We start from the raw sequence: 27,973 nt of genomic DNA on the forward strand, positions 1-27,973 counted from the left end.
CCACTCTTCCGAGGGAAAACTCCCCTTGCCTAACCTCCCACAGTGCGCAATTATGCATATACGATTACATCTACAATGTCCAAGAACGCTATCAGAAAATGAAGCTCATAGGGATGAGAGCAAAAGAGGACATCATAAGTGTTAAGCATTTGCCGTTTTGCTGCATCAGATGCGGTAGGCAAACAACGAGAGTACCTGCACTGGACGAGGTGGGTCACCAACCTCAAAAAGATTCTCTCCCCTTTTCTTAATTCTCTTTCTTTTGCTTAATGTTAATTTTATTGTATTCCACACTCCCCCAATAGTACTTTAACTCGTTACCCTTCTAGAAGGAATGGATGGCCGTCTCTCTTTTTATATATACATTATATGTGAAGGGGGGTTGGTCGAACCGTGAATGCGACCGCAAGTAATAAACAAAACAGATTGAGCATCTCTTAATTACATCATCCATGTTATCTTCATGCTTTGCTCCAAATTAATGCCTTGTTTTCTAGCGGACAATCTAGACGTGACAAGGTGAACCCCCCAATTTAATTACGAACTAGCTAATTAGGTGTCTATTCTTCAACAAATCATTAAGATGTGACTCCGGATGAGCCAAACATTATTGAATTCGAGTGGGAAGAAGCCTGATAGATCAAATTAACTTGCGTTGGACACCATGGACATTCAATCTTGGCTTACAAATAACAAATGAAGTCTCTTTCTCCGGGAAAGCCCAACAAATATTATAAAATAAACAATTTCAAGAAAGAGATCAGAATGGGATGCACTTGAAAGAGTGCAATGGAGGGAGGATACCTGGTCCAATCAGCAATCTGTGTCAGTGAGAGTAGGAATATCAGCAAATTAAAGTTGATGTCAATCATGGAAGGTAGGTAGGAGATTTTTTAGTTAATCTTTTCTCTGGTCATGAATTGACAAGAGTTAGTGGAGCGAGTTGGAATGGGTCTTCTAGAACCTCAGCAATATAAAAATGGAAGAAATCCGGGGAGGTGGAAGACAGTCCAAGAATACATTTTTGTGTTGCAGAAGAATATGGTTTTAGTAATGGTACACATCATGTCATGTATAAAAATGTCTGTGTGGGTCACTTTCTAAGGAAATGGGGAGAGTGTACAGAAATTTAATGTCTTTGTGTGATATGCAGAATAGGAAGTTGATGGTTGGTAGGTCCACTGAAAAAATCTACTTTTAATTCTTTGCTCTGTATGCCCTCAAAATCTGCAGTAATTACGCATTCTCGGCATCAAACCATCGAAATATATTTGCTTTCGAGTCCTTTCGAGTCGATGACGAAGAAGGACGGCAACTCTGTATTCTTGATTAGTCTCTGAAAAAACCTCCGCAAAGTATTTACGGCTAAAAGTCTAGTAGGTTTGGATGAGAATGTTGAGCATGAAAAATGGGGAAAATGAGTGTGATCCTGAGTTCAATCTGCCAGACCCAATTTTATACAAAGATGATTTTTTTTTTATTCTTGAGAAATATAAGATTTGGAGGTACCTCCACAATGCAAAGTATTTGCGGCTGAGAGGCCGGTAGGTTTGGATGCGAATGTTGAGCATGAAAAATGGGGAAAACGAGTGTAACCCTGAGTTTGATCTGCCAGACCCATTTTTATACAAAGATGGTTTTTTATATATATATACTTGAGAAATATAAGATTTGGAGGTAGGTAGTTGTGGGTGGAATTGGGAATAGAGGAAAACACAGGGCCCTACACAAAGAAATAGTGAACTTCAACTTAGAAAAATATGCAGGCAGACTTTAAGAGGATACAACATAAAAAGTAGAGCTACCTACCAAACATCCATCCATCCGTCCATCACCACTAAACTTTAATTGCAATCACCTCGTCTTTTCTCAACACCAACTTGGTCAAATGCTTAAAACGAAAAACTAAAAAAGAAAGATGACGTTTCCTTCCTTCCCCTCCCCACCACGCTCTTCTATTTATCTCCTTTCTCTCTTTCTTCCTCCATAAGTAGTCCTCTTGAGGTTTGATGCACCATTTCAATTCAATTTCAATACATAAACGTCTTGTGTTGGGCAAAGGGTATAGACAGAGAAGGAGATGGGGAGGTCGCCGTGCTGCGAGAGCGAGCACATGAACAAAGGGGCATGGAGCAAGGAGGAAGACGAGCGCCTCGTCGCCTACATCAGGCACCACGGCGAAGGCTGCTGGCGATCCCTACCCAAAGCAGCCGGCCTGCTTCGCTGCGGCAAGAGCTGCCGCTTGAGGTGGATCAACTACTTGAGGCCCGACTTGAAGCGTGGTAACTTCTCCGACGACGAGGACGAGCTCATCATCACCCTCCACAGCCTCCTCGGCAACAAGTAAATGACTAATATATATCACCTCTTTCTTTTCTTGTTCATGTTTCGGCCAAAGTCAACTAAGAGCTGTTATTCGCGCATGCACATATAGATGGTCGCTGATAGCAGCACGGTTGCCGGGAAGGACAGACAACGAGATAAAGAACTACTGGAACACCCACATCAAAAGAAAGCTTCTCGCACGCGGGATCGATCCCCAAACCCACCGTCCTCTCGACTACAACGCTGCTGGTGCTGGTGCTGGTGCTGGAGCTGCTGCTACTCATACTATCTGTACTAACGCTAATGACAGCAGCAAGAAGGCCAAGTCTCACTCGACAACTTGTGAAGAATTATCGTCATCGTCATCGTCACCGCCTCCCACAGTGAACAAAAGATTGAATTCATTAGCCAGCGCAGTGGTGGCAGTGCGAGAAGAAGAAGAATCGACTAATAACAGCATGAGCAGCGGCGTGACGACCACCACCACCGCAGAGGAAGTGCAACTCTTCAATAACAAGAACGGAATGAATGTGGATAAAGACAGAGATGCAGATGTAGACCTCGACCTTTCACTTTGCATCTCCATTCATCGCCACCAGACCATCATCAGAAACAACAGCACCAGCAGCACAGCAAGTACCGAATTACTAAGTAGTGCTACTCCTCCACCAGCTCACAAGCATCATGAGATGTTCTTGAGTCTAGGGTTTCATCCCAGCGCCCGACATGCTGGCAGCGGCACTGGCTGCAGTGCAACCGCAGCCACAACTCTTGACTTGTTAAGCGACCCCTCTTCACACCCCATCTCTAGAGCCTCTTCTTGCTGGTTGTGATGTTATGTAATCTAGTCTTAGACTATTGCTAATTACAGTCCCCCTCCCTTCAAACCCTCGAAACCACTTTTTGTGGGAGAGATACCACAGCTTAATTTTGCTCATTTGTTTCATGTGACTGATGCCTTCTCTTTTCCCTCTTCCTCCACTAAATTCTCATAACACAGGTAGATGATAACAGTATTGTAATTGTGGAGACCCCTCCTATGCTAATAATCACACACATACGCACAAAGTGTGGCTGAGACAATTCGAAGTAGAACGATAGGTCAATGGACGGGCTGAAGCTTTACCAACAACTTTCATGGTAATAATGTATATATAAATTGACTTGGCAGAATGATGGCCTTCTTTTTTTGCCAAGTTCACTACCTAAGTCTAATCTCTATGATGAGACTAGATTATGACAAAATCTAGGGGGAAAACCTCCAATAATCCCCCTAACATGTTGTTTTATTTCTCAAAATTGACCCTAAACATTACTTTGTTTCAAAATATCTCTAGAAATGCTATCGTTTTGACTCAACAACCCCTATGAAGTGGTGCTTATTTTTTGAAATTTCGCTCACGTTCAATTCTATTTCAAAATACCTTTTGAACTAGATCATTTTGACCTAAAAGCCTCCTTGAGCTCGTCGTTGATGAACAATAATGGTTGGCCAAAGAACATGTGCTCATCACGTGCTCATTTCACGTCTTTCCAAGGGGCATTTTGTTTCAAATGACCACCATAATTCTAAAATTCTAAATTGAAATTAAAAACCTCAACTGACCTTACCCCGTACTTCTCACACACAAGAAAGTGCCTAACCGGTTTCGGTTCAATCCATGGCATTCTCATAACAGCTCTCCTCCCACATCTATAGTGATCCTTGATCTCCATTTTCTCGATCTATGCTCGAGCAACCCTAACCTTTTTCTTTATGATATGTGAAGTTGGGGCAAACTTAGGGCTTTAGGATGTTTTTGTATGTACACCGGCGTAGGATGAGAGAAACATACGTTTTTCTGATTAAGATGCCTCGGGAAAATGGGCGGAACGTACATGTGTTTATCGAACAGTCATTATTTTCAACAGTGAAAAACCCACATAATTATTTTGTCAAACTTTAGGACAAAGTCAAGCGTAAGGAGGAATTTCGAGAAAACGGCACCATTTTAGGGGGACTTTTGGAATTGTCACGAATTTAGGGATTCATGAGGAAGGAGCTAATGTTGTTTTTCATTCACACTGCCATACCCAACTTAGAAAGGCCATAATTTTAAGTAAACATCTACCGTTAAACATATACCTCATAGCAGTTCACATCACAAGCACAACAAACACAAGCACTAACTTAACCACACAGGAAGACGAGCCTAATAAATGAATGGACATCTAAGTGTCATTTGCAAAGGCTAATAACTCAACACATTGGAACCAGGGGAATGGTGTGGAAATATAAGCGAAGGAGGAGAAAAGATGTAAGGCATTAGCCAAAGACAACCAGACAACTATCCTCTGCTTCTTCCCATTCCCACCCCGATTTGCAATGCGCTCAAGGCCTATTACTTAAGACCCCGATAATCCCGACTACTAATTTGATTAGAAGAAAAGGGATAATAACACAAATGATCCTTAAACTTTGGTCCAATATGTAATGTCGTTTCTAAACTTTTAATTTGTGTGTTTTGGTCTTTGAACTTTAACCCAGTGTGTAATATATGGTCCAGATGGGCGGTTCTCACCTTGGAACTGGGAATTGCTCACTAAGGACCGGTTCCGAAAAATTGAAATAGGGAATTGCCCGTTGGTTCCATGGACCCACCTGGGAACCAGACCACCGGTCTGGTTCCCGGGTGGGTCCATGGAACCGGTCCCATCAAGTTTCACTCAAATGGAGGTGACCGAGAGCGAGAGAGGGAGGCAATGAACAGCCCAAGACGCAACCGTGAGTCGATGGACGTTGAGCTTGAGAGTCGAGGCCGTGAGTGAGAGATAGAGAGACAACTCAAACAATGTGAGAGTGAGACAAGAGGAGCACTCAATTGATGGGTGTTGAGCTTCAAATTTGGGATTTTAAGGTTTTCATTTTTTTCTTAAAATTTCTTCCTCTTTTAGTCAGAAATTTTTCTTAAAAATTAAATTATATATTATCGGTTTGGTCCAGGTGGGCGGGTGGGCGGTTGCACACATGGAACCGGGAACCGGACCGGTACCCACCGGTTCCAAAAAATTATAATCGGGAACCGAACCAGTTCCCTTGGGAACCACCGATTCTGGGCCGGTCCGATCCGGTTCCGGGCTGTCTGAACGGTTCCCGGTTCCTTTGCATACCCCTAATATAGTCCCTAGACTTTTAATCTGTTTAATATGATCCATGAACTATTAGTAAATGTTTAATATAATTTCTAAATTATATGAAAATATTTAAAAGTTCATGACCCATATTAAATAAATTAAAAGCTCAGGGATAATATTGCCCATTGAACTTAAATTCCGGGACCACATTGAATAAATTAAAAATTTAGAGACGTACCGTATATTGAATCAAAGTTCATGAAATACTGGATCAAAATTCATGAAGTATCTGTACTATTTTACCAGAAGAAAATCATCACCCGCAGGCAATGTGGGGGTGGTGGCAATTTGTCAAACCCCCCGAACCCCTCTCTCTCTCCTGTTGGTTTATTTTTCTTTCCTTTTCTTTTTTAGTTTTTTAGTTTTTTTTTAAATATTTGCATTTCTTATTTGTCCTTCTGTTCTAAGAATTGACCTTTTCTCAGTTAAGCAGCAACGCCACGACAATGCCATATATGCTCAAAATAGTAAAAGAACGCCGCATCGGACTCCGACGTGCCACGTCGACAAAATTGGCTCAACAGTGATCGGAATGACTTAATTGCACCAAATTAAAAAACATTTACTATTTGATCATACAATTTCAAATGTTTAAGACTTGACAAAATGTTTAAAATGTTGATACAATTCTCCTAATTTTTTAACATCATGAACGTTTCTCGTTTTCTTAGAATCTACTTCTTTTGCCACCGAGGTCTCTCACTTCAATGGCTTTGGCGTTCACATGTCATCCGCAAGGGCACTAGCCAGATTCCTAAGAGAAGGACGAATTTTGTACGGAGACTCGTCCATCCTTGCACAAGGAGAGTCCTGATCCATTGGCACGTCGGTGGGACGATGGTGCCAAACTTATCAACCCCGAATCTCTTCCAATACGAACAATGTGGAATAGCTATAATTCAAATCGAATATTTCTTAGCAAGTGCTTGAACTCCCCTAGTTGCGCGCGAGGGGGTTGCGATGATTCCACCAACCTTTTCATCAACTAAAAAAATCAAAAATGTTCGTTGATCAATTTATCTCCAAAATGGTCAAAATGGACTCAATTCAATTGCATGTGAGGCTTAATGCTGCTGGCCGGCCATGTGACATCCATTGAATCTCGAGTCACCTACATGTGTACTAAACCTGGAAAATTGTTCACCTATATAATATTCAAAAGGTACCATCTCTTGTCATTTTTTTTTAAAAAATTTCTTGCCCAAATGTCACCTAGCTCTTTTGTCGTTATCCAATTTTCTTCATTTTTTTTTAATTTTCGACCAAAAAATAATTAATTGTTTAATATCAACAGATGCTATTACGCCCACCAAACAACTACCCTTTTAAAATCCCTAAAATCGTTCAATCACATCTATAAATGCCTCCCTCCTCTTCTATCTCGTTCAAATGGCATGAACAATGTCGTACATCTAGGTTCTCCGAATCTTAATTTTACAGAGATCTGAAGTGATGTGCAATCCTTAACAGTATACTAGAAACAATGCATGCATTTCGTTGCAAGGTCATGATCTGCGTAGGTAACATGTCTAACACATAAGAACTAGGCAGCTATCGATGCACAAGTACGGATCGCAACGATGTCCAAGTGATGTCAATCACCGCCGCAGTAATCACCAGCCAGCAGGTCAGAAGAACCTGTATCAAAGAAGGCTCAAAATCCGCTCATTATCGTCGGACCTTCTAGTTAGCGCTGGAGTCACCGCCATTTGACGGAGCTAGGGTTTTCACCGCTTTCCATTAAAAAAGTCTCGTCATCGTACAAGGGCCCGAAAATTCATAACGACCAAGAAATATTCAAACTACAAGGAGGGGATCGAACTTGAAATAGGTTCATGTGGAACCTCCACAACCAAATGTTGAATACAAGGAGCATTCCGGCAGGATCTGGAGGATGAGCAGATATACATGTACCAATGCAGCCTAAAATGCATTAAAATAGAGGATTATTCAGACATTCACGACGTCAAATGGCACGTTGAGATTTTTTTAATTATGAACGATGGTGTTAGACTTGCTTTCACCCACATTCTGATATACTTAGCAATAAACAATCAACCCCCTCCAACTTATGAGAGATTTTAATGTTTACTGCTATATATTGAATTAAGGGCACAAGTTTAGCTATTTCCCTACAGCAAAACCTGGGGCTTTTAAAACAGATATTACACAGCACAAAACAGACATGTCTGAATCATGCTTAAGATCACAGGTTGGACATCAGACCTGAACAGCAATTAGTGCGTATTTGCCAACTGCAAATGTTTCTGTCAGTGACCAGACCTCCTCTAAATTAAACTAACGGGAAATTTGTCTCTCAGACTAGTCGATTGACATTGCAGGAATATATGATTTTTCTCCTAACTCTGAATAATAATAATAAAAAAAACCTAAGAGCATCTATCAGACATCCAACTGATAAAATAGTCCGTATTCGAAATGCGCATGACCAAATACACATACAAAATGCAACCAAGTGAACTACGAAGAGCATAAATGCACACACGATGATGGGAGGCCTACCGCATAGGATGCATTCACGACACAAGGCCTACGGATGAGTGCCCCGGGTTGGACGACAAACGTGATTTCTTTTCCGAGCATGTTCCTCACTGTGGTGCTGCGTCCGACATGCATATCCATACCAACAATCTTCTCTCTTGGATGCATCTGGTGGTAGAAGCTGTGAACATGCACATCAAGAAGAGATTAGACGATAGAGATTCTTTAATCAGGACTTTACAAGTATATCAGATTTGCAGCATCATGAGAAGACCATATGTCCCTTCAATTTTTTCAGAGATCTATTCAATTGCTTCAGTCATTCCCACTCTAATTTCAGACAGAATATCATGGTCCACAACCAGCTGATTATACAACCAACCCTGCAATTGTAAGGAAGGCAAATGACAGACCAAACGGAGACTTTTCATTGTGTTCAAGGACAATGTTGTTATCATCAACATATATGAAGCACTACTCCCTCCCTCCCTCCCTCCCTCTCTCTCAGTAAAGGCTACCTCCAAATACAACCCTGAGATTTAACTAACCTTATTATTCTCCGTGGCAATTTATTTCTAAGAGAAATTGAAAATTACATCATCAAGTGAAAGTACATGTGCTTGCCATCTCAATTATTCATATGGTTGACCTATCATTTTGACTACAAAATCGCTGGACTTCTTATCCTATGACATACTAAATGAACTGCTTTCACCTTGGACAACCTTTACACAGTGAAATGAGTACCATGGATTTGAGGGACTGCAACTCAAAGCGATAAGTCATACAATTCTAATGTGCTCTAATTCTAGAATCTACAAATATTACCAAATTAATGGTATTTTATCATTTAACTAAGAGTTCGTGAAATTTCCCTTCAATAATCCAGCTGAGAGTTTAAGATAACATTATGTACTTCATGGACATTTAAAACCCACATTCTATTTCGATTTAGAATCGACTGTCATTTGGATCAATTATTTCTCTCAACGACATCTGAGATAATGGTTATAATCTATTAGCTATAAGCTAATATTGAAGTAATGAACAACATGCCACAGTAGTGGAATCTTCACAGGTAAGACAATAAAGATGCAACGTTCTATAATTTGGACATCAATCATCACATTAACACGATAAGGTCCACTCATCATGCACAGGATGGAGATAAACATAAAACCAAAAAAGAGATCATCTTAATGCTTAATTGTAGATACTTACACATTTAGGCATTGAAAAGCGGAACCAGTACAAGAGGAAGGATACCAATTTGTCGTAACAATCACTGCATTCACCACAAAGACTCAGGGGGAAAAACAGCACATATGATAACATGGGGCAACAGTAATCTGCTTTACACACATTACAATTAATTGAAGGAGACCGGATTGATACATAATAGAAATGGTGTGTCAGGTCAGGAAATAGGCCAAGCAAAGTTGTGCTGTTCATTCAACGGGTTAATGGCAAAATGCAGAAGGAACATCTTAAGTCATGCTCCTAAGAGCTGCTAGAGATACAAGTTTATAGACAAGTACATAATGTACTTCATTAAAAGTTTGGCTAGCTCTGAAAATCTAAAACACTCACGACATAAAGGATCTGACACTCGACTCGTCTAGGCATGAGGACTACCTTCAGCAACTAATCACTAGCAGAACATAATGAGCAATGTCGCAGCCTTAAAATATATGGCAAAGATATCATGCACCCAAAAAGTTGTCGAACTGACAGAGTTGAAATTTAACCCTTTCAAGAAAAGATAACACCCAGTTCAGACGAACATTTATGTTAAAAGCTTAGTGACAAAGAAAGGCCTCACACAAAGTAGAAATGATAACTCACTTGCATATATGTGTTGCAGCAGTTATCATCTCAGCATGATTAAGTGGCACCCTGGATCGATCTGGTCAGATAATACATATTCTATTAGATAAGGACACAGGTCAAGTGTGATTAGATTATTGATTCATAGAAGGGTACTTTGATGTTGCGGGAAATGTTTTTCAAGCTAGTTCAGGGAAACTTAGTTCCGCTTTCCAGTGCATGGACGTACATCTAAAATGAGACGGAAACTATTTTATGGTGTTTGTCACCCAGTAGAATTAATCAAGGTGCTATCCGGGACTGGCATTAGACAGTATTCTGTAAAAACATAATTATCTTGAACAAGATGAGGGGTCCAGCGTTGCACGTCCCGGTTCAGGCATCGGGGATCAACCCAGACACCAAAAACTTGGTCTGGGTGCTGGATCCTTGGCCCTGACACCAGGGTCACCGGTTGAAGTGCCTAAGTCCTGCATCCCGACCCCAAAGTCCAGAATTGGGGCACATCAATTTCTAGTGTGCTAGCTGGGGTCCTAGGTCTAGGCAATTGGGATGGCCGAAACCAGTAGTGGAGGTTGAAGAGAATTACAAAAAATGATTTACTAGCAAAAATGATTTTTTCGGCATTTAAGCAAGTTCTACTGACCATGAAAAATGTTTCCCTTGACTCGTCTTCCTAAGCTATGCCAAAGGACTGGAAATGGAGGAAATATTTTCAGGTCACTCTTTTTCCACAAAACAAATGCACCCTAAGTAAACAATTGACTCCATAAAGGGAACCCAGCATAGAATTTACAGTAAAATAATCGTAATTAGACAGAGAGTCAAAAGACGAAAATTCAAAAAGACAAGTATTTTTCAGCACTAAGAAAAACATGCAAGGCTCCGAGACTCTACACTGGCTTTTCATTTGTCAAAATACCTGAGATTTGGTTCTTCATTTTATCTACTGAAGTTCATATTCTAGGGATTACATCTACATCAACCTCTCCATCCTTTCACAAAATTGATCCGAGCTCATGAATTAACTCAGTCCTTGGTACTATATCGACTACTCATCACTGCTACATATTTCCTCTTCTCAGAACTTGCGCTCCATGTACTCTACTTTGCACCTATTAAAACAAAATTTTTGGATTCAAAGTTTACCACAATAGTCTGAGCTTCCCATCTAAGATTATCCGAGCTTCGTCTATTAAAACAGTACAGAGTTTACATAGGAACCTTATGCTGACCAATACTAGTGATAGTGAATTCCCCCACTACCAAGAAAAGAGGTACAGTTTTAACAAAAAATGAAATTTTCAAGTAGCTTTATAGTTTTCGACCAAAAAAAAAAAGAAGTAGCCTTCTAGTTGTGCGAACTTATATATTCAATGTGCTTTCACTGATGTGAGAACTACATCATTCATGCCTTTATTGCTTGTAAATGTGAGGCACAATCCCCTTCCCTCATCACTACACATGTCCTCATAGTTTGTATATGTGAATGACACAGAAAATGAAGGTACTCAACTAAAAGAGAATGTCAGCAAACCATACATTAATCGTGGTTAAACATGAACACTTGAATCGACTCACCTATTTCACGATTGTCAAATTTTCCAATCCATTCAGAGATAACATCTTGGAGTGTTCTTCCCAGTTGTCTAATTGACCTCTCTGTGATCTACAGAATGTTGAAAAAAGAAAGTTGAATAGACTTGCCTTCTATGCAAAAACAGTAGAATTACCGATGATGGAGTTCATACATCTTGCTCACATCTATTTGTTTCATGCGCAGTGAATGGAATTCTCGAGATAGACCGCTCCATGATCTGCAGCAAATGCCAATAGTTGTATTTGTGGCTCAAGAAACCAATTTCTCATTGATATATTTGCATAGGAGATTAACGAGAAAATACTGCAAGATATCATCCAGCAAACAAGCAACAAGTGGCTGCCTAGACTCTAGATCACTCCACTCTATGAGTAGCATGACTAAAGTGAAAATCCTCATATTACAAGCCAACAAGGAGAACAGCAGAAAGATAAGTATAAAAGTAGTTGAAAAAAGTCGAACGAAGCAAGAGTCAATTGGAGAAAAACAATCCCAATAGGACAAGAATGGGAATGTAGAGAACTCCACATACAGGTTTAAAACTGGCATACACGCAAAGAGGGTGACCTTCAACTCTTGCAACCCCTTGAGAGTGCCAGTAAGCACCACAAAATGCTCTATTGCATCCCAAACCTGCAAAAGAGGTACGACATTCCAGCATGTCCAAAATAGCCACAGCATATCTATGTAAAAAGGAAACAAGCATCAATTCATTACTGAAATCTTTTAGGGTCCACTTTAATATCTATCTTTCCACGCAAGTGCTCATTTGACAACTGCCCACTTCTCAATGTCAAAACATTGGATCGCATTGCATTTCTGTGAAAAAAGAATACAGCATTCCAATGAAACTGTAGCAGAATCTTAGATCGTATCACTGCTCAATATCCCATAATAGGACAGTTTGCAGCCGATGGCTACAGCAATTAGACCCATCCTTAAGTTGCTAATTACATCCCTAATTTACTGCTATTTTCTGTCGTACAGAGTCATCCATGGATATGCTGGTCTTTCAAATTCAACTTAGCTGATGAAAAATAATTTTAAGTAATCAACTGCCAAATTACAAAATGACAAGAAATAACTATACAATCACAACAACAAACTAAGTCTGATCCCAACAAGTTAGTTCTAATATACGAGTCCTTTGATATCATTGCCTTCGATTCTATATCAAGTCACCAATTGGCCGGCATAAGAAACTGGTCTAGTTTTCCATTTTCATATGCATTTAAAAAAAGAACTAAAAATAAATCTGATCACAAACTGAAAACTATTCAGATAAACGGAAGGGGAAATTGTTCACTTTTGTAACTACAAACTGAAAAGAAAATGAGTTGTTTTCACTTGTTTTCAATTTAAAACTAGTTTTTAAATGAAAATGTGCATCTTAACCTTAAAATCAATACAACCAAACATGCTTTTAACATTTTTATTCGTGATGAGAATTTTATTTTCACAAACCAAACATGTTTTAAAAAAATGGAGAACTGGAATAGCGAACAGATTTCATTTGCTTTTCCACTGAATATAAAAATCCAAAACAGTTTCCCGAACCAAATAGACTGCTAAGCTCTAAGGCTCCATTGGTTTTGAGAAAAATGAACTTTGCTGGAAAAAATTTTCATATGTGAGTTTGTTTTATTAAAAATCAAATATTTAAAAAACATTATTCTAAAAAGGATCCCTTACAAAAATGAATGAACGAAAAAATTGTTGCATTATCAATAGAAATATATAAACGTAGATTGTTGTGGACAGTCAAAACCTTTTTTATTGACTCATTTTTCAAGCAACACAAACAAACATTGTTAGGAAAATATTTTCCAAATCATTCATTTTCCACGAAACAAACAAACTTGAAGTGCTACCGGAAAAATCAAAACACACTTGAGAAAAAAGACTCGAGTACAATGATGGGACCAAGGTCCAGGTGACATGGTCTCAAGTCTCGACCACCAAGTCTCCTATTCGGGGCTGCATGGACCTAGGTCCTAGCATCGAGACCCCAAGTCTAGGCCACAAAGACCCAGGGCCAAGGCGTGATGGGGTCGTGGGTCCAAGGAAATTTAAGTATAGCTTTGCAGATCTGGGTCTAGACAATAGGGACTTGAGTCTCATTGTGGGTCCAAGGGCCAAAACATGTTGAGGCTGTTGGGTCTGGGTGCCAAGGTCCGAGTCAGGGCCTTGAAAAACTAAGATCAGGCCACTTGAGGACCCAGATTCAGGCATCGAGGTCCCCAGGTCCATCAGCTAGGCAAATGGTCCAACCACCCAAGACAACTTGTGGATGTGGAGGTCATGTTGTACTCTGGAAAATGATTTTTGATTTAAAAAATTGAGTCATTTTCCTTATTTTAAGTGTAGATTTTTCGTTGACTCGTTTTCCTAAGCAATCCTAACACCGGAAAACGACAAAAAACTTTTCCGACGACTAAATTTCGGAGAAATAAAAGTAGCCTTATTACCAAAAATCGGCCAATGGATTCAAAAGTATTGACAGTTTAGGAGGAAAATTAAGAATGGCAAAAGGCCTAGATGGGGATGAAACTAAAGCCAATACAAGAACTTTCCGAGCTCAAATAAAGGAGTGGGCTGGTGGATGGTTTGCTAGGTGCTTACAGTGTTGTGGTACACTAATGTTTGATCTGGAAGGCATCATTCCTCCACATGCTTGACATGGTATGTGGACGGTATCCTGATTGCAGCAAAACCCACCATATTCAGTGCCTAATTCACGCAGAAAACTAGTCAATCACATTGCTGCATCATATATAAATCTAAATTAAAAAAAATTAAAAAAAAATATCGCAAGGTAAACTCGTTCCTTTTTTGGGTATTGAGGGGACCGTAGATGCAGTCAAAAGAGATGCATAATTAATGCATAATCTTTCTAGGGTACAAATTTAACATTTAGAAGGCTTTTAACATGGGAAAAGGAAATATGCAGAACTTGAAATTAATGCAAGATACAGAAAAAGCTTCTCAAACATAATACTTGGTTCTGTCATGGAAAATGATACTTGAAATTAACGCAAGATACAGAAAGAGCTTCTCAAACATAATACTTGGTTCTGTCGCGGAAAATGCAAAAAAGCGTTTGATAAAGGAAAAATTGATTCTGTCAACTATGTTGTGCCGCAAATGGAGAATCAAATTTTTACTACCACATTGTGGGCATGAAAGATCAAGACCAGAAGTTTGCGCATCAGCTGCCAAGGGAGGTCTTTTACGTTTTCTTCCACTGCTTATAACCTGACAAATTGCAAAATAAAGACATAAATTGATAAAGCTATGATCTCAGAACTATGCTAAGTAGGCGTGTGCAAATAAAACTTGAGGCCCGAAAACCCAGCCTGGCCTGATTTTTTGGGCACAATAGTACCAGGCCAGGCTATACAGCCTGAACATGTCTTTGAGTTCGGGCCAGACCAGCCTGATTCATTAAGCAGAACAAAAAAGATATATATACACTAATGTCTAAAACCCTAGAACAGCAGATCCCTCCCATTTTCTTCTCTCAGGGGGCCGCCTATGTCATTTCCCTTTCACACACACATCTCGATCTCCCCCGTTCTCGTGTCTCACGCTTGCTGAGTCGTCCAGTCACCACCTTACCACCATTGAACCCCACCACTCACCATATGCTCTCCCTCCCTTCCTCCCTCACTCATGCTCCCTCGCGCCCGCTCTTGCAGTCTCTCTCTTTCTCATGTCTCACTCCCACGTCAACGAGCTACAACACAAACGATAGACGCACTATTTTGCTCATGTCTTGTTCTCCCTCACTCTTTAACAATAGCAAAACAGGTACTTACAAGCCTGTTCTGATGTCTTCAAGGTTTTTGGTTTTAGTACATGCTATTTGAAATTTTTATGTAGGTTTTTGCACATGAAAAGTAAAAAAAAAAAAAAAGGAAAAAGAAACATTTTTTAAATTTTATGCTTTGGCCAGGACCAGCCCAAAATGGCCCGATCTTGTTTGGTCCCGACCAAATGGCATGGCTTTGGACTGGCCAGGTCCTTGGTGGAGAATAGCCCAAGCCCGAATATTCCATACCAGGCCAACAAATTGCTAAAACATGCCCCCGGCCCAGCTGTGCTCCACGCTGATGCTAAGAACCAAGGAAATGTCCAATCTATAAGTCCGAAAGAATTTCGGGAAGTATGATCAACCAATTTACAGTGAAATAGGCTAATAATTCATAAGCCTGTGAGATAAGTGTATTCTCTTCAGCACTTCTATCTTTCAGTCACTAGGAACGTCCTTCTAGACAAGTGGAAGACAAAAAGGACCCACAAAGTAAACAAAAAAAGCATGCAACAAGTGAATAAGGACATTTAAGGATGGCAAGTTCAAATATGAAAAAGAAGGATTAATGCCTGCAAATAACATGGTTCTAATTAGACAGACTTTCAATAGCAAAATTCTGTTGTCCAGAAAGAAGAGCGTGTCTGTTCCTTCTATATCCAAGAGTAGCCATTAAACCTAGAAGAAATTCAAGGGAGCAAAGGACCAAATAACTGAAAAGATAATGGAAAGCATACAACTAAAGGAAGGAAAAAAGAGAAGTCAGCCACAAAACTTTGGACATGAAATTCAGTAATATCTTTTAAGATGTGTTATGATCTTTGAGGAAAACAATAGACAACCCAACCCCCCCCCTCCTTCCTTCCCCCTCAAAAAACGTATAAAACCCCAACATAGCAGCACATAAACATGCACTCAATATGGAGAGAGGGATGTGGGACATATAAAAGGTGGATGAGAAGAAATAAACTATACTGCTCTATTGAGAATTGTTGTGGATACAGAAGGAATGGAAAATCCTAGGGGTTAAGAAAAGTAGTATGCAACATCCACGGTCATTTCGACCAAAAAAAATAAATAACATCCACGGTCATGCTAATTTTATACAAACCAGTTCCACAGTCCACCATCTACAGTGCTGCCAAAGCATGACCAAGACGCTGAGACGACTCAAGTAAACGACTACAAGCTGAAGCAAAAAATTCTGCCCCAATCAGGTCCCTCTATTTTGCAAGTAATCTTCAAATTATTCGATAATATTCTGTTCTTGAGAGATCAATCTACCTCAGCTAGTGATGGAAATTTCTCTGTGAATGGATGCTTAGATGCTGTGAAGAAAATAATAACTGGCACACCACGACCACAAAAATACAGCAAAAGTTTTTTACTTCTATAGATGGTTATTATGATGATCTCTATAGAAAGTATCATTTCTCCTGAATACTTACTAGATCAAGATCCTTTAAGTTATTCACATAAAAATTATTAGCCCACCTTACTCCTTTTCCAACCCAAAATGGACATCTTCTCATCGAAATATACTGTCTCTTAACATGTCCAAACTACCTTGACTAGGTTTTTCCCACCATATCTTCAACTAAAGCCACCGGGACATTCTCAGATACTCATTTCTTGCTCTCAACTAAACTCATGTTATATAAGTTCCAATACTTGAGGCCCTGAACGCTGCTGATCATAGAGTATAAAGCCTTATAATGGTCCCATAAAATCTTTATACTTACCACTCTTTCATCAGACAAAAACAAATCCATTGACCCCTTCCAAAATGGACCAAACATACTGAAATTGTTCACTTGTTGGTACTTCTTCACCTTTGATTTTTACTACTGCCCCACTCTTAACTCATCCTTAATTGATCTTGCTTCCATGTACTTCATTCTTGACCTACTTGCCAGATGCCTTTTGCTAAGGGTTTGCTCCACCATCCCAGCTTCGCACTCACTCCTGTCCCGATATTAGTGGTGAATACCATAAAGCACTCTATACTGGTACATTAAGCTCATCCACCAATGAGGGAAAAGATGAGAAATCAAAACAGCTTCTTTAGACTGTATAATACGTACCAGATTTGATTGGATCAACGAGTGTGAATCTAAAATGGCAACGTCTTCTTTAGACCGTCTTAGGGAAGTATCAGCTTGCAGTATATCCTATACTCAGGAAGAATTGCAAAAGCAAAGAAAGAGAAAAATTAGCAGTAAGTACGGGAGCTCCAACTGTCAAAATTAGTGCACAACATGCTCTGAAGAAAATATGGCATTTGATGGAATCAAAATTCAAGGAATGCCATGAAGAAAACCTTCAGAAGAGCTAGACACATATATTTAATATATTGAGTTCTTATATTGGCCAGCATCCAAAAAGGCCAAACTGAAACATGTACCCAATCCCCTCATCAAAAGGTGCTTTTGGCAATAAGACTCATTCTTGGCTGGTAGAGCAAGTCCAATATATAAGTTATGGCAAGAAACAGTCTTAGACCATGTGATAACGCCCAATTTCACATTGTGACATACTCTGTCCATTTTTTTTTTGGACATAATACTCTATCCATTTCCCAACTTCAAGAAAAGTAACATTTTGCATTCACAAGTTCTCTACTATTTTAAAGGACAGAGCTTTAACAGGAAAAAAGGGGCAAAAAAAATTGCTATTTGGCATATCAATATGCTTAAACAAAGTATTACCTCCACAACCTCACGTAAAAAGTGATTTTTCCCAGCAAACTGCACAACTGCTCTACACTGGGGACAGAGTACTGTCACATGTCTCTCTTGAGTTCTCCTTAACCACTCAGAGAAGCATCCATTGCTGCAATGCACAAGGACAGGCCAATTGATGCCCAGGTACCATACTATTGACCAGGAAGAGATTAAGTTCCAGACAGACCAGAAGTTATGAAGGCAAGGGGCAACGGAGATGACGTCGTGCCATATGTTCAAGCAAATGCCACATTTTGCATTTTCAATGTCTATAGAGATCTGGAAGACCAAAATGCATACATTAACTGATCTAGATTCCGACAGACAGCCAAACATTTATTTACACACCCATAAAGACATGATTCAATATTTAATAACCTTTAACCGCTTCTCACAACGCTCTGCAGCGGGGATCATTTCAAATCTATAGCTCAGATGCCCTGCATAAATAACGCATTCGACAATGAAAAAAAAAAAAGCCAAAAGTTGTCCATTCGAGGTATTTGAGAATCGTACGCACCACACAAGTACAAATAAGATGATTTAATGATCCAAGTCTGTAAATGGAAACAACAATAGCGTTTAATTAGATAATAGCAGATGCATTAACGCCCTCCATCCAATACTATCATTTATTAAGCCCTCTGATCGCACCAAATAAGAAAAATAAATTACAAACTTGAGCAGAAAAATGTTGCGAAGAAAATCATAATAAGTTAGACAAAGCAGATTTCAGTGTAAAGAAAACACTAAGCTGACCTTCTCTATCAGGCCCTGGAATAATTTCAGTTCCAGACTGTATGAGCATAATGTCTTCACTTTGAACAATCGCTCCATCAATAAGAATCGTGGTTGAGCTACATCAGCCAAAATCCACCAGAGATGAAACCTTAAAATCAACAAAGAAAAGGGGAAGGAAAAAAAACTAAAGCAGCAAATAACATAATCAGTCAAAGGTTTCAACAATAGCAGAAGTGCAAATATGGGAAAGGCTGCAGCAACAATGAAAGTATAGATCCATGATAGCAATATTCAAAATGAATCCTTGTGAGAGCTACCTAAAGCAGATTGTTGACAAATTACCCCAGTAAAACTAAGCTTGCTGCACGTATTTGCATTTCCCTAACTACAAAATTTAGTGTAAGACATTCAAGGATTTAAGAGCCAAGCAAAGTAATCATTTGGTTTGATGAAAGCCAGTAACTTACTACTAGAAAAATTAAATTAAATAGTACAAAAGGAGTTTACATGATGAAATGGACGGATTTCTCATTGTCCTATCCACCCTTTCATTAAACAATGCCAATCAAATCCTTTTCTGGAACAATGTTTAGCATTAAGATGTCCACAGAAAAGCAGTTCCTAGAAGTGTAAAATTATCCATCAGCTAGAATGAAGTATTCATTTCCATCCTCTCTCTTTCTCAGTACAGACTCAGTGCTCATCTATTGAAAGAAGAGTAACTAGGAACGCAACCATTTTTTAGAAAACCACCCTCAGGGTTAAAAACAATCGTTTTGTTTCTTCACTGCCTGTTCTTCGTTTTCCTTGTACCATTTTTAAAATACCCTTGTCTCTACTTAAGTTATCTAATGATGTAGAGGATCTTCATTAGGTACTTTCTTTGTGTCCACGCCATGGTTTCTCCAAAAGCAATAATATGATTTCCCTCTCAATTCTTGCGGAAGCCATAAATTTGACAAAGGAATAAACAAGATGGAGTAACAGTGGAAATTGGTCTATGAAGAAACAATTGATTTAGCCACCTCAGTTAAACAATAAAAACAAATAGATGACAAACAATGTCTCATTTCAAGGGTAAAAGCAACATTGGCAAGAGCACAACACGCCATTACATTGAAGATAAAAAGGAGCAAAAACAAAGTATCAAATAAACAAAGCAAGAAACTTTTGCTCACATGCCATGGATTTTTACTATACCTCTTGTTCTGAATCATAGCAGAAGATTTATTTAAACTCCTAGTTATTTTGCACCACTCATGCTTGTTTCTGGAAGAGCATGAGATCTCTGAGTAGACAACAGTCTCATTTGATCCAATGTCAACAACTGAGTACCTTGAGTCTGCTGGAACTGCAATTTGGAACAGAGCAAGTCAAATCTGGCATCTGGCATCAGACATAGAAACCATACTCTGTAAGTAAATGACACATGTCAAACAGATTCTATTTTTTTCATTGGATCCTTTACATTAAAGATTCCCTTCTCAAAAGGCATGAAGTTAAGGATGCCAAGGCTTTTCAAGTAGCATGTTGAAAACCTATGTGTCGTAATTTGCTTGACTGCAATCTCCAATTTAATTCTCATTATGGCTAGACAAGAAATCTGTGGACAAATTTCATGAGGTGACATGCATGCCTACAATTATTTGTCCCATTTGCCAGCTTGGCCTATTTGGAGAAGAGATGTTTCTCATAGCAAATTAGAACCAAACTTGTTTTTCTCATAACTATAGCACAAATCATTTCCACAAGCAAGGTTAAGAAGCTGACTGATGCCCAATAGTGGACTTTTCACAGAAGCCACATTAATGTTTCCCAATCAAAAGTGCCTGCCTAAACCATACTTTAGACCCATGGTGCTAGAAGAGTAGATATTTGAAATCCTTAGGTACAAAATGTTTCCATAAATAAGAGGTTTATGTAGCTCATCCCTTCAAAATTTGTGATAGAAAACAGTGAATAAGTAAACTATCCAATGGTCTCAGGTGACATTCAGCTGATAATGTCATTTTCTTTAAATCAGCTCCTCGATTCTCTTCCTCTCTTTTGTTATTGAGCTTTCTTCCTCATCTAGGCAAATTAGTTTCCTTCAACAGTATGTTGACTAAGTTGCTTAAAACACAAGATGTATCAACTTCTCAAGTTTAGTAAAGTTCATTTGCTTAATCCTATCAAGCGGGCTTGCCCTCTTGCCTATGCTTGTAGCTCTTCATCTTCTTTCGCTAGCTCAACTCCAACAATTCGGACCCTTGATCATTTTCTTGAGACAAAAATAAATGTGGCAATAAAGCAAAGTGCCAACCCTTTCCTCGATGCCAACTAACATCTCAGCGGTACTTCCAACGAGCCTTTGGTTCCACCTAACCCACACTCCATTTATGTCCGTAAGCTTTCCTTCGGTACGCGCATGTCAAAGAGAACGATAAATTGCATGACAACCCAGAAAAAAAGAAAAAAAAAAACACGTGAAGATACGGCACTACACAGTTCATTCTTCTTCATAACAGACGGATATCCCACAAAGACCGATACCCAACTAAACCACGAACGCAACAGCCTTGGCAACTGACGAAAAGGAGGATTCTTTCTCAATCACGGCATGCTCTTGAAGTGAACAAAGGGTAAAAATGAAATCTTTAACGAGTACCGCACGCTTCCTGGCAAAAAAACTGGGAAAAGAAATGGAAAAAGAGAGAGAAGGAGAAGAAGAATACCAAGCTTAGCCCAGATGTCAGCATCAAGACAGGGTTTTGAACCAGAGGATTCTCCCATTCCCACCTTATATGCTCTCGAGACCGATCGAATGGACTCAACCCCAACAAAGAAGGGGCGCAGAAATATTGGGTGTGAGAGAGAGAGAGAGAGAGAGAGAGAGAGGGAGAGAGTTCTTTATACTGCAATTGCAAGAGAACGAGGAGCAAACGCGCCGAGGAAGCACAAGAAAATCTCCCCTGTCAACAATCTGAATTTTGAATTTATAGGTTTAGGAGGGGTTGTGGCACTCCACTCTCTTCGGTGGGAGTTCTTTTAATTCTCTTAGTAAGAAAGGAAGGGAGCCGAAATCTTAGCCATATCTGTATAGAAGGAAAATTATCTCCTTTCTTGAGTACCCTTCTCTATCTGACCCAAAAAAAAAAAAAAGTACCATTTTCTATCATTAATTTTCATGTCTATTGATGGAAGATCAATCGAAATATGGTATATATCAGATCTAATAGACTAAGATGTAAAATGACATTATAAGATCTTCATACCATGCACGGTACTTAAAATTTGACTCGTCGGACTTTCTTTATGTAAAATTAAATATATTCGGAAAAAATTTTATGAGTAATTATTGTGCCAATTAGGAACTTAATCCCACGTTACTTTGGTGTGCACAAGTATAAATGTATATATGCATGGTCCTGCGAAAGGTAAGATAGTCTAAGCCTTTATTTTGATGCGTCTGAGAGGCTGACACTTCATCTTCATCGCTTAAACCTTTCTATTACGCGAGATTAACACAACAGTAATAACAAGAAAATGGGAAAATTAAACCCTGGAGTACCGCTCTATTGAAAGTGATTTTAACTTTTGGCTTTTCCTTCTAATATTATGACTCGCGATTTTACCCTCATTTACCACAAAAAAAAAACCCGAAACCTCTTAAAACATGCATATATTGATATTCTATTCAATACTTTTTTTCAATTGCTTGGAAAGTTCTTCTATTTCAAAATTTGGGAAAAAAAAGTCGTGAGTAACCAGTAGAAGGTTACTCGAATGAACTGGAGTGGAAACTCCCGTAAGCTAACAGAATGAATCGACATGAGAGAAGCTCGCCGATGATGACAAACAAGCACAAACATGAATAGGTCATAGTAAGATGCTGCCAGGGGAACACTTCAAATCTGGCGAAAGATACCAAGTGAAACCACAAACAATTGGTGTCGGGATCTCAAATGGAAAGTTACAACCCTCATCGCACATCTTCGATGTGGTTATAAAGTCCGGAAGACCGAGAGCAAACTATGGAAACTTTCTGCTTTCTTGATACAGATCTCCAAGAAATTGGTTGGACTGCCCGATTGATCATTTCATGCCATAGTTCAAAACCGATTAAGAACCGCGGTTCAATTCTAGCCTCTATTGTTAAGGAGTGAGCGTATTATCCAATCAGACAACCAATATCAAAATCAAAGTGAGGTGCAGTGTGTTAAGTGGGCAACCTAACTATTTGAGCCAGGAACGTCCGGTGAAGTCACCCTCACTCGATGAGACCTTCAAAAACTCGATATCGGTTCCTCTAAGCTCGTAACCACTGATCAACTGTCAAAAGTAGCAAATCCCACCATTGCTCTGCTGATCACATTCAAAAACCCGATTCCATGTTCCATCCACGATAAGCATTGACAAATAACTTTACCAAAAAAGGCCATAAAATGTTTCATCAGAAGGACCAAATAAGTTAACATATCCAAACAATCCAAATACTATCATAGGGAAACTTTGCAATTAACTGATCAGCTGACATGAAATACCTACACAAGTCACAGAAGCTGAAAGGTCACTTCTTAACTTTATAGCATCCATAAGAAAGTTGCTCCGATCTGCACCAAATCTTCGCATCTATGTACCCTCAAGAGTTGGTGCAGCTCCTCCGGCCGATCAGAATTGCGACTCCCAATATAAGTTAGATGTTGGTCCTATTGGCTAGGCACTGGTAACTGAGGCAGCTAGTAAAGTCCTGTACAAAATCTAAATCCTACAATTTCCTACTGTTCTGTTTGCCAGTTTACTTCCATGGCCTAGAGGCCTGATTCCAATTACAATGTCAGATTTCTTCACAGATAAAAGGTTGATGGTCCAAATGAAGTAAACTGCCTCGCTGTCTGCATATTACTAACAGCATTGGTAATCTCCATCAGTTGCTGCTCCACCTTGCCTTTCCATTTCGCCAACTCCTTGAACATTTCCTTAATGAAAACAAGATTTCAACATTAGATTTGCATAAACTAAAACGCTGAATGAAAGTCAAATTATGTGCATATAACCTACTTGTATATTGGACCACATAGTCCAATTGAAAGGCTTAAAGATTTTACCTGCAACAGAAGGAATGAATTATCGAGCTCCACTTTTGAGTTCACGGTGAAAGCACCTTGTTTCCCGTTATTGATAGCTCCATCGTGCTTCCTGGGTACAAGATCCCACGAATCTCTGACCATGAAAGATATATGGGGTGAATCTCAAGTAACATGTCATTTTTTGATCCAAGAATCCCAAATTTTACCTGAACATAGCCATTTCTTCCTTTGCTATCTCCAACTCCCTAGCACACGTTGAATTCTGCAAGGGACCATCAATGGGCTTTGGTCGAGGCAGAGAAGGGAATGGATTCTGCATCAAAACTTCCCTCTCGAAATTTCCAACATCAGCACTCTGCAACCAAGGTCCGATATCCTCTGCTTGAATGTTATCCAAGTTAGTGCTCTCCAACCAATCTTCCCATTTTTCTGATGCCGGAGGACTCAGAGCTGTCTTGTGCTGCTTCGCAGCCATGATACTCAATGAATTGGAAAGTTCCGTGAGTTGTTGCTCAGTTTTTGTTTTCCATGCAATCAAATCCTTGTACATCCCCTGCTAGAATATCAAGACACTAAACCCCGAGAATCTATGTTAATAAAAACTCATAGCAACCAAACAAGTAGACCACCTGCATGCCACTCAAAGAACTAGATATTTCCATCAAACGCTGACTGGTCTTTGCTTTCCAGTTCATCAATTCTTTGTACTTCTCCTGCTAACAGAAGAGGCAGATATAGAACAATATAAGGCAAAGAGGGAAGGATATGAGTACTTATATTTACTGATGATTAACAGGCACCTCCACTAGATTAAGTTGTCCCTGCCCAGGCTTCTTATCCACCAGCTCTTCGAAATCTCTGGCAACACAACAAGAAGGAACCACTTGTTACAAAAGGTAAGTTTCTTGGCTGAGTCAATCCTTCCAAACAAATTTACCTCTTCATACTGGCCATTTCTTCTTTAAGCTTCTTGAATTCTGCAACTGAAACACGCTCCTCTGCAGGAGTATCCCCAGGTTTCCATCCTGATGGTGGAATCCAATAAGGATCCTCCACTCCTGCTTCACGGCGAATATCATCTAAATCAGCACTTTCCAGCCAATATTCCATAACTCCATCTGTATTATGCCATCGCCTGAATCGATCTTTCCCACCTGGCGCCACTTTACCATCAACATGCTTCAATAAGTGGTCAAGCAGCCCAGTATCACCAATTCGTCGACGACCAGCTAATCTGAGTTCTGGTCGTCTAATTGGATTACCAAAAACAGCCCCTTCTGCCTTCAAGATCTCCAGCAAGCTTTGTTCCGCTTGCTTATACCTTCATAATCCAAAAACAAATAATAAATAAAATTTCTCCAAAAAATGGAAAAGCCGAATTATTAACTAAGAATTCTGATCTCACCTCTCTGCTGACCATCTGTCAACAGGACGATGACGCCTTTTTGCCTTGGGTTTGACCTGTGTACTCTTCTTTTGCTTTTCCTTTCCACGTTTATGTGGTTTGACATCTTGAAAATGATGCTTTCGTTTCGCATTTTCCTGCATTGCGAGGGTTTCCGCAGTCGCAGCTTCCCCCTCATCATATCCCAGATCATCCTTCGCGATGCAAGCAGAAAGTTTAGGCTTCCTTTCTCCATCCTGATCGCTAAAAGGAGCTTGACGATCAGAAACCCACTGTGCCATCCCAATGCGTTGCAGTTCAAACCAACAGAGACCCTTTTTAGAAGCCGCTTCCCATCCTGCAGAGGTATGTCCTAAAGAGCACAAGCATACGAGTTCAAAACACCGCAACAGAAGTCCAACTTAACTTGGAACATTACATCTAGACAAAAAAAAAAAAAGGTAATGTTCACGCCAGGGTGACATGAGTGAACGTTCCTTGAAATGGGACTGACTTTCAAGAGGAAAAAACACACCCTTTATCAATCGTATGAGCACCAAAGCACCCAAAAGGAATAGAAAGCAACATAGGAGAACACACGCATGAATGTGTTATGACACGACAAACACACATGACGAATACTCAAGGCGAGAAACAAAATGAACAGGCTTTCTACTTTGACAGCATACGCTCGTCCTAATGAAAGGAACCACGCTGACGGATACCTCACTTCACAAAAGTAAGAAGAGATTTATACGATCATGCAAAAAGATACGAATGCCTGACCGCCACAGTTAGATTTGCTCCAACAAAGAGCTTGCACAAAATGAATTTCCTCACAAGCCAAATCGAAACAGTTCAGTAAATGAAAACAAGTCCCACTGTGGGAAAAAAGGTCAAACTACATACATCACAGCAAGATCTTGCTTTAAATGCATGCCCACACAAGCCATATCGAAACATTTTGGTAGACGAAAACAGGTCACTTTCTAGAAAAGAAGTCAAACAACATACAGCTAACGAAGATCTACTTAAAAGAATAAGAGTGTACTTCATGAGGACAAGTCCACGAACCCAGCATCATTGTGTGTCAACGAAACAACCAGAGAATGAAAAATCGATGTTCTTTATAAGCCACTTCCACCACAAGGCCCACAGCCAAGGTCAAACAAGCAGCACGGAGGATAACAATAGGAAATATATGGTTAAAAACCTCTTTCCTACTTTTTCTAAAGCCTAAACAGCCATATATCTATAAGAAGAGGCAATTATGAACTATTCCTGCACGCAAAGAAACCAGGGCTAATGTGGAATCTTCCTCATACAGTGGACCACACCTTCGAGTTTGCAAGCAATGATATGGTCGAAGTGGCTGTCTTCACATGACCTGAGCATCAGATGAGCAAAGAAGTTTCAGTATTAAAACCACAGTTTTCAATATGCTCCAGTGCACTCCTTCCTCTCATTTAGCAAAAGATGATTGAGGAAACTATGTAGCACTTCAAGTGCTTTAGACAACTCAAAAGAAAGATGACCAATGAATCGGAAGCATGGTTTACACATAAAAAGAATCAAACGTTTTCGTGCTAAGTGGGTTCGGTACTAAGGAAGAAAGTAATACTGGGGACAGGAGATGGTGAAAGAGGATGGGAATTTATAGCCGAAATCCTGTTCGATCGGATGCTTTCTGGCAAAACAAAAATTATTTTGCAAGCACTTTCGAGAGTCCCAAGTGGGCACGTTCTCAACTTTTTCTATGTTCGTAGCATCGGCGGCTTCCCGTATTTGAGATCAATCACACATGAAGAGAATCAACCGACACCGTCATTGATTATTCGATTTCCACGGAGATCCCAATGAGTGAGTAAAAGCAGGTTATAGAGGCAATCGTACGGCCTCCGCAACGACAAATTAAGAGCAACAAGTTAGAAACAGTCGTAACAGTCACAGCGACAAGCAAACTTCCGAAGGTACCACGAAGATTATACCGAACATACAGATTCTACGTAACCGAACCGACAACCTCTCGACCAAGAAAGCCGATATAAGGTATTCCGACGCATTCCGTTCCGTTTTCCCCTTTTTTTCAGAGCAAAGGCGCAGCCTCCGCGGCATCCGGGGGTCAGGCTTCGAACGCCGTACCAGACCTCCCGAAACCCGCGACGCAAGGATCCCCGCAAACCAACACGGCCAGCAGACGAAGCGCGCGCGCACAGAAAACCTCACACACCCACTCAGCGCACCACACACAATGCCAACCCAGACACGCGAGGGGGGGCGCGGGCGCGCGCGCATTCATCGCGTCAACAAGCAGATAGGGCGTCGCGAGCGCCCAAAAAAGGGGATCCGACGACCCCGTGCACAACTCCAAGGCAAACAACAAAAGGGGGAAAACCGACGCCGCCCTCCGTAAGAAGAAGAAGGGAACACCCCCCGCACGAAGACGCCCAGGCGCGAGAACAGCAAAAGAGGAAGCTCAAAAAAACCCAGGGGGGGAAGGGAGACACCGGGACGTCGAATCGCACCTCTCCGTCCTCCCTCGCGCGGGCCCGCATTACCGCCGGTCGCAACGAAAAAGAAAGGAAAAAAACCAAAAAGAGCAGCGACGATGATCATGATGGAAACGAGAAAGAACAAGAGAAGGCGAGGGGAGGGGAGGGGGAGGGGAGGGGAGGGGGGGGGCGGAACAGGTTACCTGGAGCCACAATGCGAGACCTTCAACATCCAAGAAGCAATGGCGGCAAAGGGCGGGGGGACACAAACCCTAATCCCCCGAAACACCGCAGGGTTGGGGGTGGGTGGGGGCGAAAATCCTCC

At 40.3% G+C, this 27,973-nt stretch overlaps 3 protein-coding genes across 12 annotated transcripts; 1 reads left to right on the plus strand and 2 right to left on the minus strand.

Annotated features, from left to right (window-relative positions):
* The first annotated feature begins 1,916 nt into the window (after nucleotides 1-1,916).
* Nucleotides 1,917-3,271, plus strand: LOC115682648 (myb-related protein 308-like). The gene is made up of 2 exons (XM_030606937.2): nucleotides 1,917-2,343; nucleotides 2,435-3,271. The coding sequence occupies exons 1-2, from the start codon at nucleotides 2,081-2,083 to the stop codon at nucleotides 3,156-3,158; spliced, it is 987 nt and encodes a 328-aa protein (XP_030462797.1). The 5' UTR covers nucleotides 1,917-2,080; the 3' UTR covers nucleotides 3,159-3,271.
* A 3,581-nt stretch (nucleotides 3,272-6,852) lies between these two features.
* LOC115682644 (uncharacterized) lies at nucleotides 6,853-21,560 on the minus strand. Of its 9 annotated transcripts, none has more exons than XM_056303206.1 (16): nucleotides 21,418-21,560; nucleotides 19,904-20,054; nucleotides 18,722-18,819; nucleotides 18,341-18,402; nucleotides 18,150-18,241; nucleotides 17,948-18,071; nucleotides 17,324-17,410; nucleotides 14,596-14,683; nucleotides 14,051-14,158; nucleotides 11,961-12,061; nucleotides 11,580-11,645; nucleotides 11,410-11,497; nucleotides 9,847-9,907; nucleotides 9,223-9,286; nucleotides 8,023-8,182; nucleotides 6,853-7,137 (listed from the first exon to the last, which is right to left on the minus strand). In XM_056303206.1, the coding sequence occupies exons 1-15, from the start codon at nucleotides 21,473-21,475 to the stop codon at nucleotides 8,051-8,053; spliced, it is 1,380 nt and encodes a 459-aa protein (XP_056159181.1). In that variant the 5' UTR covers nucleotides 21,476-21,560; the 3' UTR covers nucleotides 6,853-7,137; nucleotides 8,023-8,050. The 9 variants fall into 9 exon arrangements, with proteins under 9 accessions (XP_056159181.1, XP_056159180.1, XP_030462785.1 ...); XM_030606925.2 differs by lacking the exon at nucleotides 6,853-7,137 and adding an exon at nucleotides 7,216-7,422; XM_030606924.2 differs by lacking the exon at nucleotides 6,853-7,137 and adding an exon at nucleotides 7,216-7,267 and having other exon boundaries at nucleotides 8,022-8,182.
* A 1,546-nt stretch (nucleotides 21,561-23,106) lies between these two features.
* On the minus strand, nucleotides 23,107-27,973 carry LOC115682627 (protein DYAD). Of its 2 annotated transcripts, XM_030606905.2 has the most exons (9): nucleotides 27,852-27,973; nucleotides 26,494-26,543; nucleotides 25,178-25,529; nucleotides 24,710-25,093; nucleotides 24,573-24,630; nucleotides 24,402-24,485; nucleotides 23,979-24,325; nucleotides 23,791-23,905; nucleotides 23,107-23,661 (listed from the first exon to the last, which is right to left on the minus strand). In XM_030606905.2, exons 1-9 carry the CDS (start codon nucleotides 27,878-27,880, stop codon nucleotides 23,530-23,532), a joined length of 1,551 nt encoding a protein of 516 aa, XP_030462765.1. In that variant the 5' UTR covers nucleotides 27,881-27,973; the 3' UTR covers nucleotides 23,107-23,529. The 2 variants fall into 2 exon arrangements, with proteins under 2 accessions (XP_030462765.1, XP_056159203.1); XM_056303228.1 differs by lacking the exon at nucleotides 26,494-26,543 and having other exon boundaries at nucleotides 24,402-24,488.

The sequence above is a fragment of the Syzygium oleosum genome, unplaced genomic scaffold (assembly GCF_021117445.2).
Source record: "Syzygium oleosum isolate NSW1041296 unplaced genomic scaffold, Sole_v2.1 Sole_v2.26, whole genome shotgun sequence".
Taxonomy (NCBI): Eukaryota; Viridiplantae; Streptophyta; class Magnoliopsida; order Myrtales; family Myrtaceae; genus Syzygium; species Syzygium oleosum.

Excerpts from the sequence above, each read along its gene's own strand:
- LOC115682648 (XM_030606937.2), top strand. The coding sequence starts at position 2,081 with ATGGGGAGGTCGCCGTGCTGCGAGAGCGAGCACATGAACAAAGGGGCA. Across the intron at positions 2,344-2,434 it reads CACAGCCTCCTCGGCAACAA|ATGGTCGCTGATAGCAGCAC; the intron begins GTAAATGACTAA and ends ATGCACATATAG.
- LOC115682644 (XM_056303204.1), bottom strand. The coding sequence starts at position 21,475 with ATGGGAGAATCCTCTGGTTCAAAACCCTGTCTTGATGCTGACATCTGG. Across the intron at positions 14,159-14,595 it reads TCTTTCATGCCCACAATGTG|GCACTGAATATGGTGGGTTT; the intron begins GTAGTAAAAATT and ends TGCGTGAATTAG. Across the intron at positions 11,498-11,579 it reads CAAATAGATGTGAGCAAGAT|ATCACAGAGAGGTCAATTAG; the intron begins GTATGAACTCCA and ends AACATTCTGTAG.
- LOC115682627 (XM_030606905.2), bottom strand. The coding sequence starts at position 27,880 with ATGTTGAAGGTCTCGCATTGTGGCTCCAG. Across the intron at positions 25,530-26,493 it reads CATTGCTTGCAAACTCGAAG|GACATACCTCTGCAGGATGG; the intron begins GTGTGGTCCACT and ends TGTGCTCTTTAG. Across the intron at positions 24,631-24,709 it reads GAAATGGCCAGTATGAAGAG|AGATTTCGAAGAGCTGGTGG; the intron begins GTAAATTTGTTT and ends TTGTGTTGCCAG.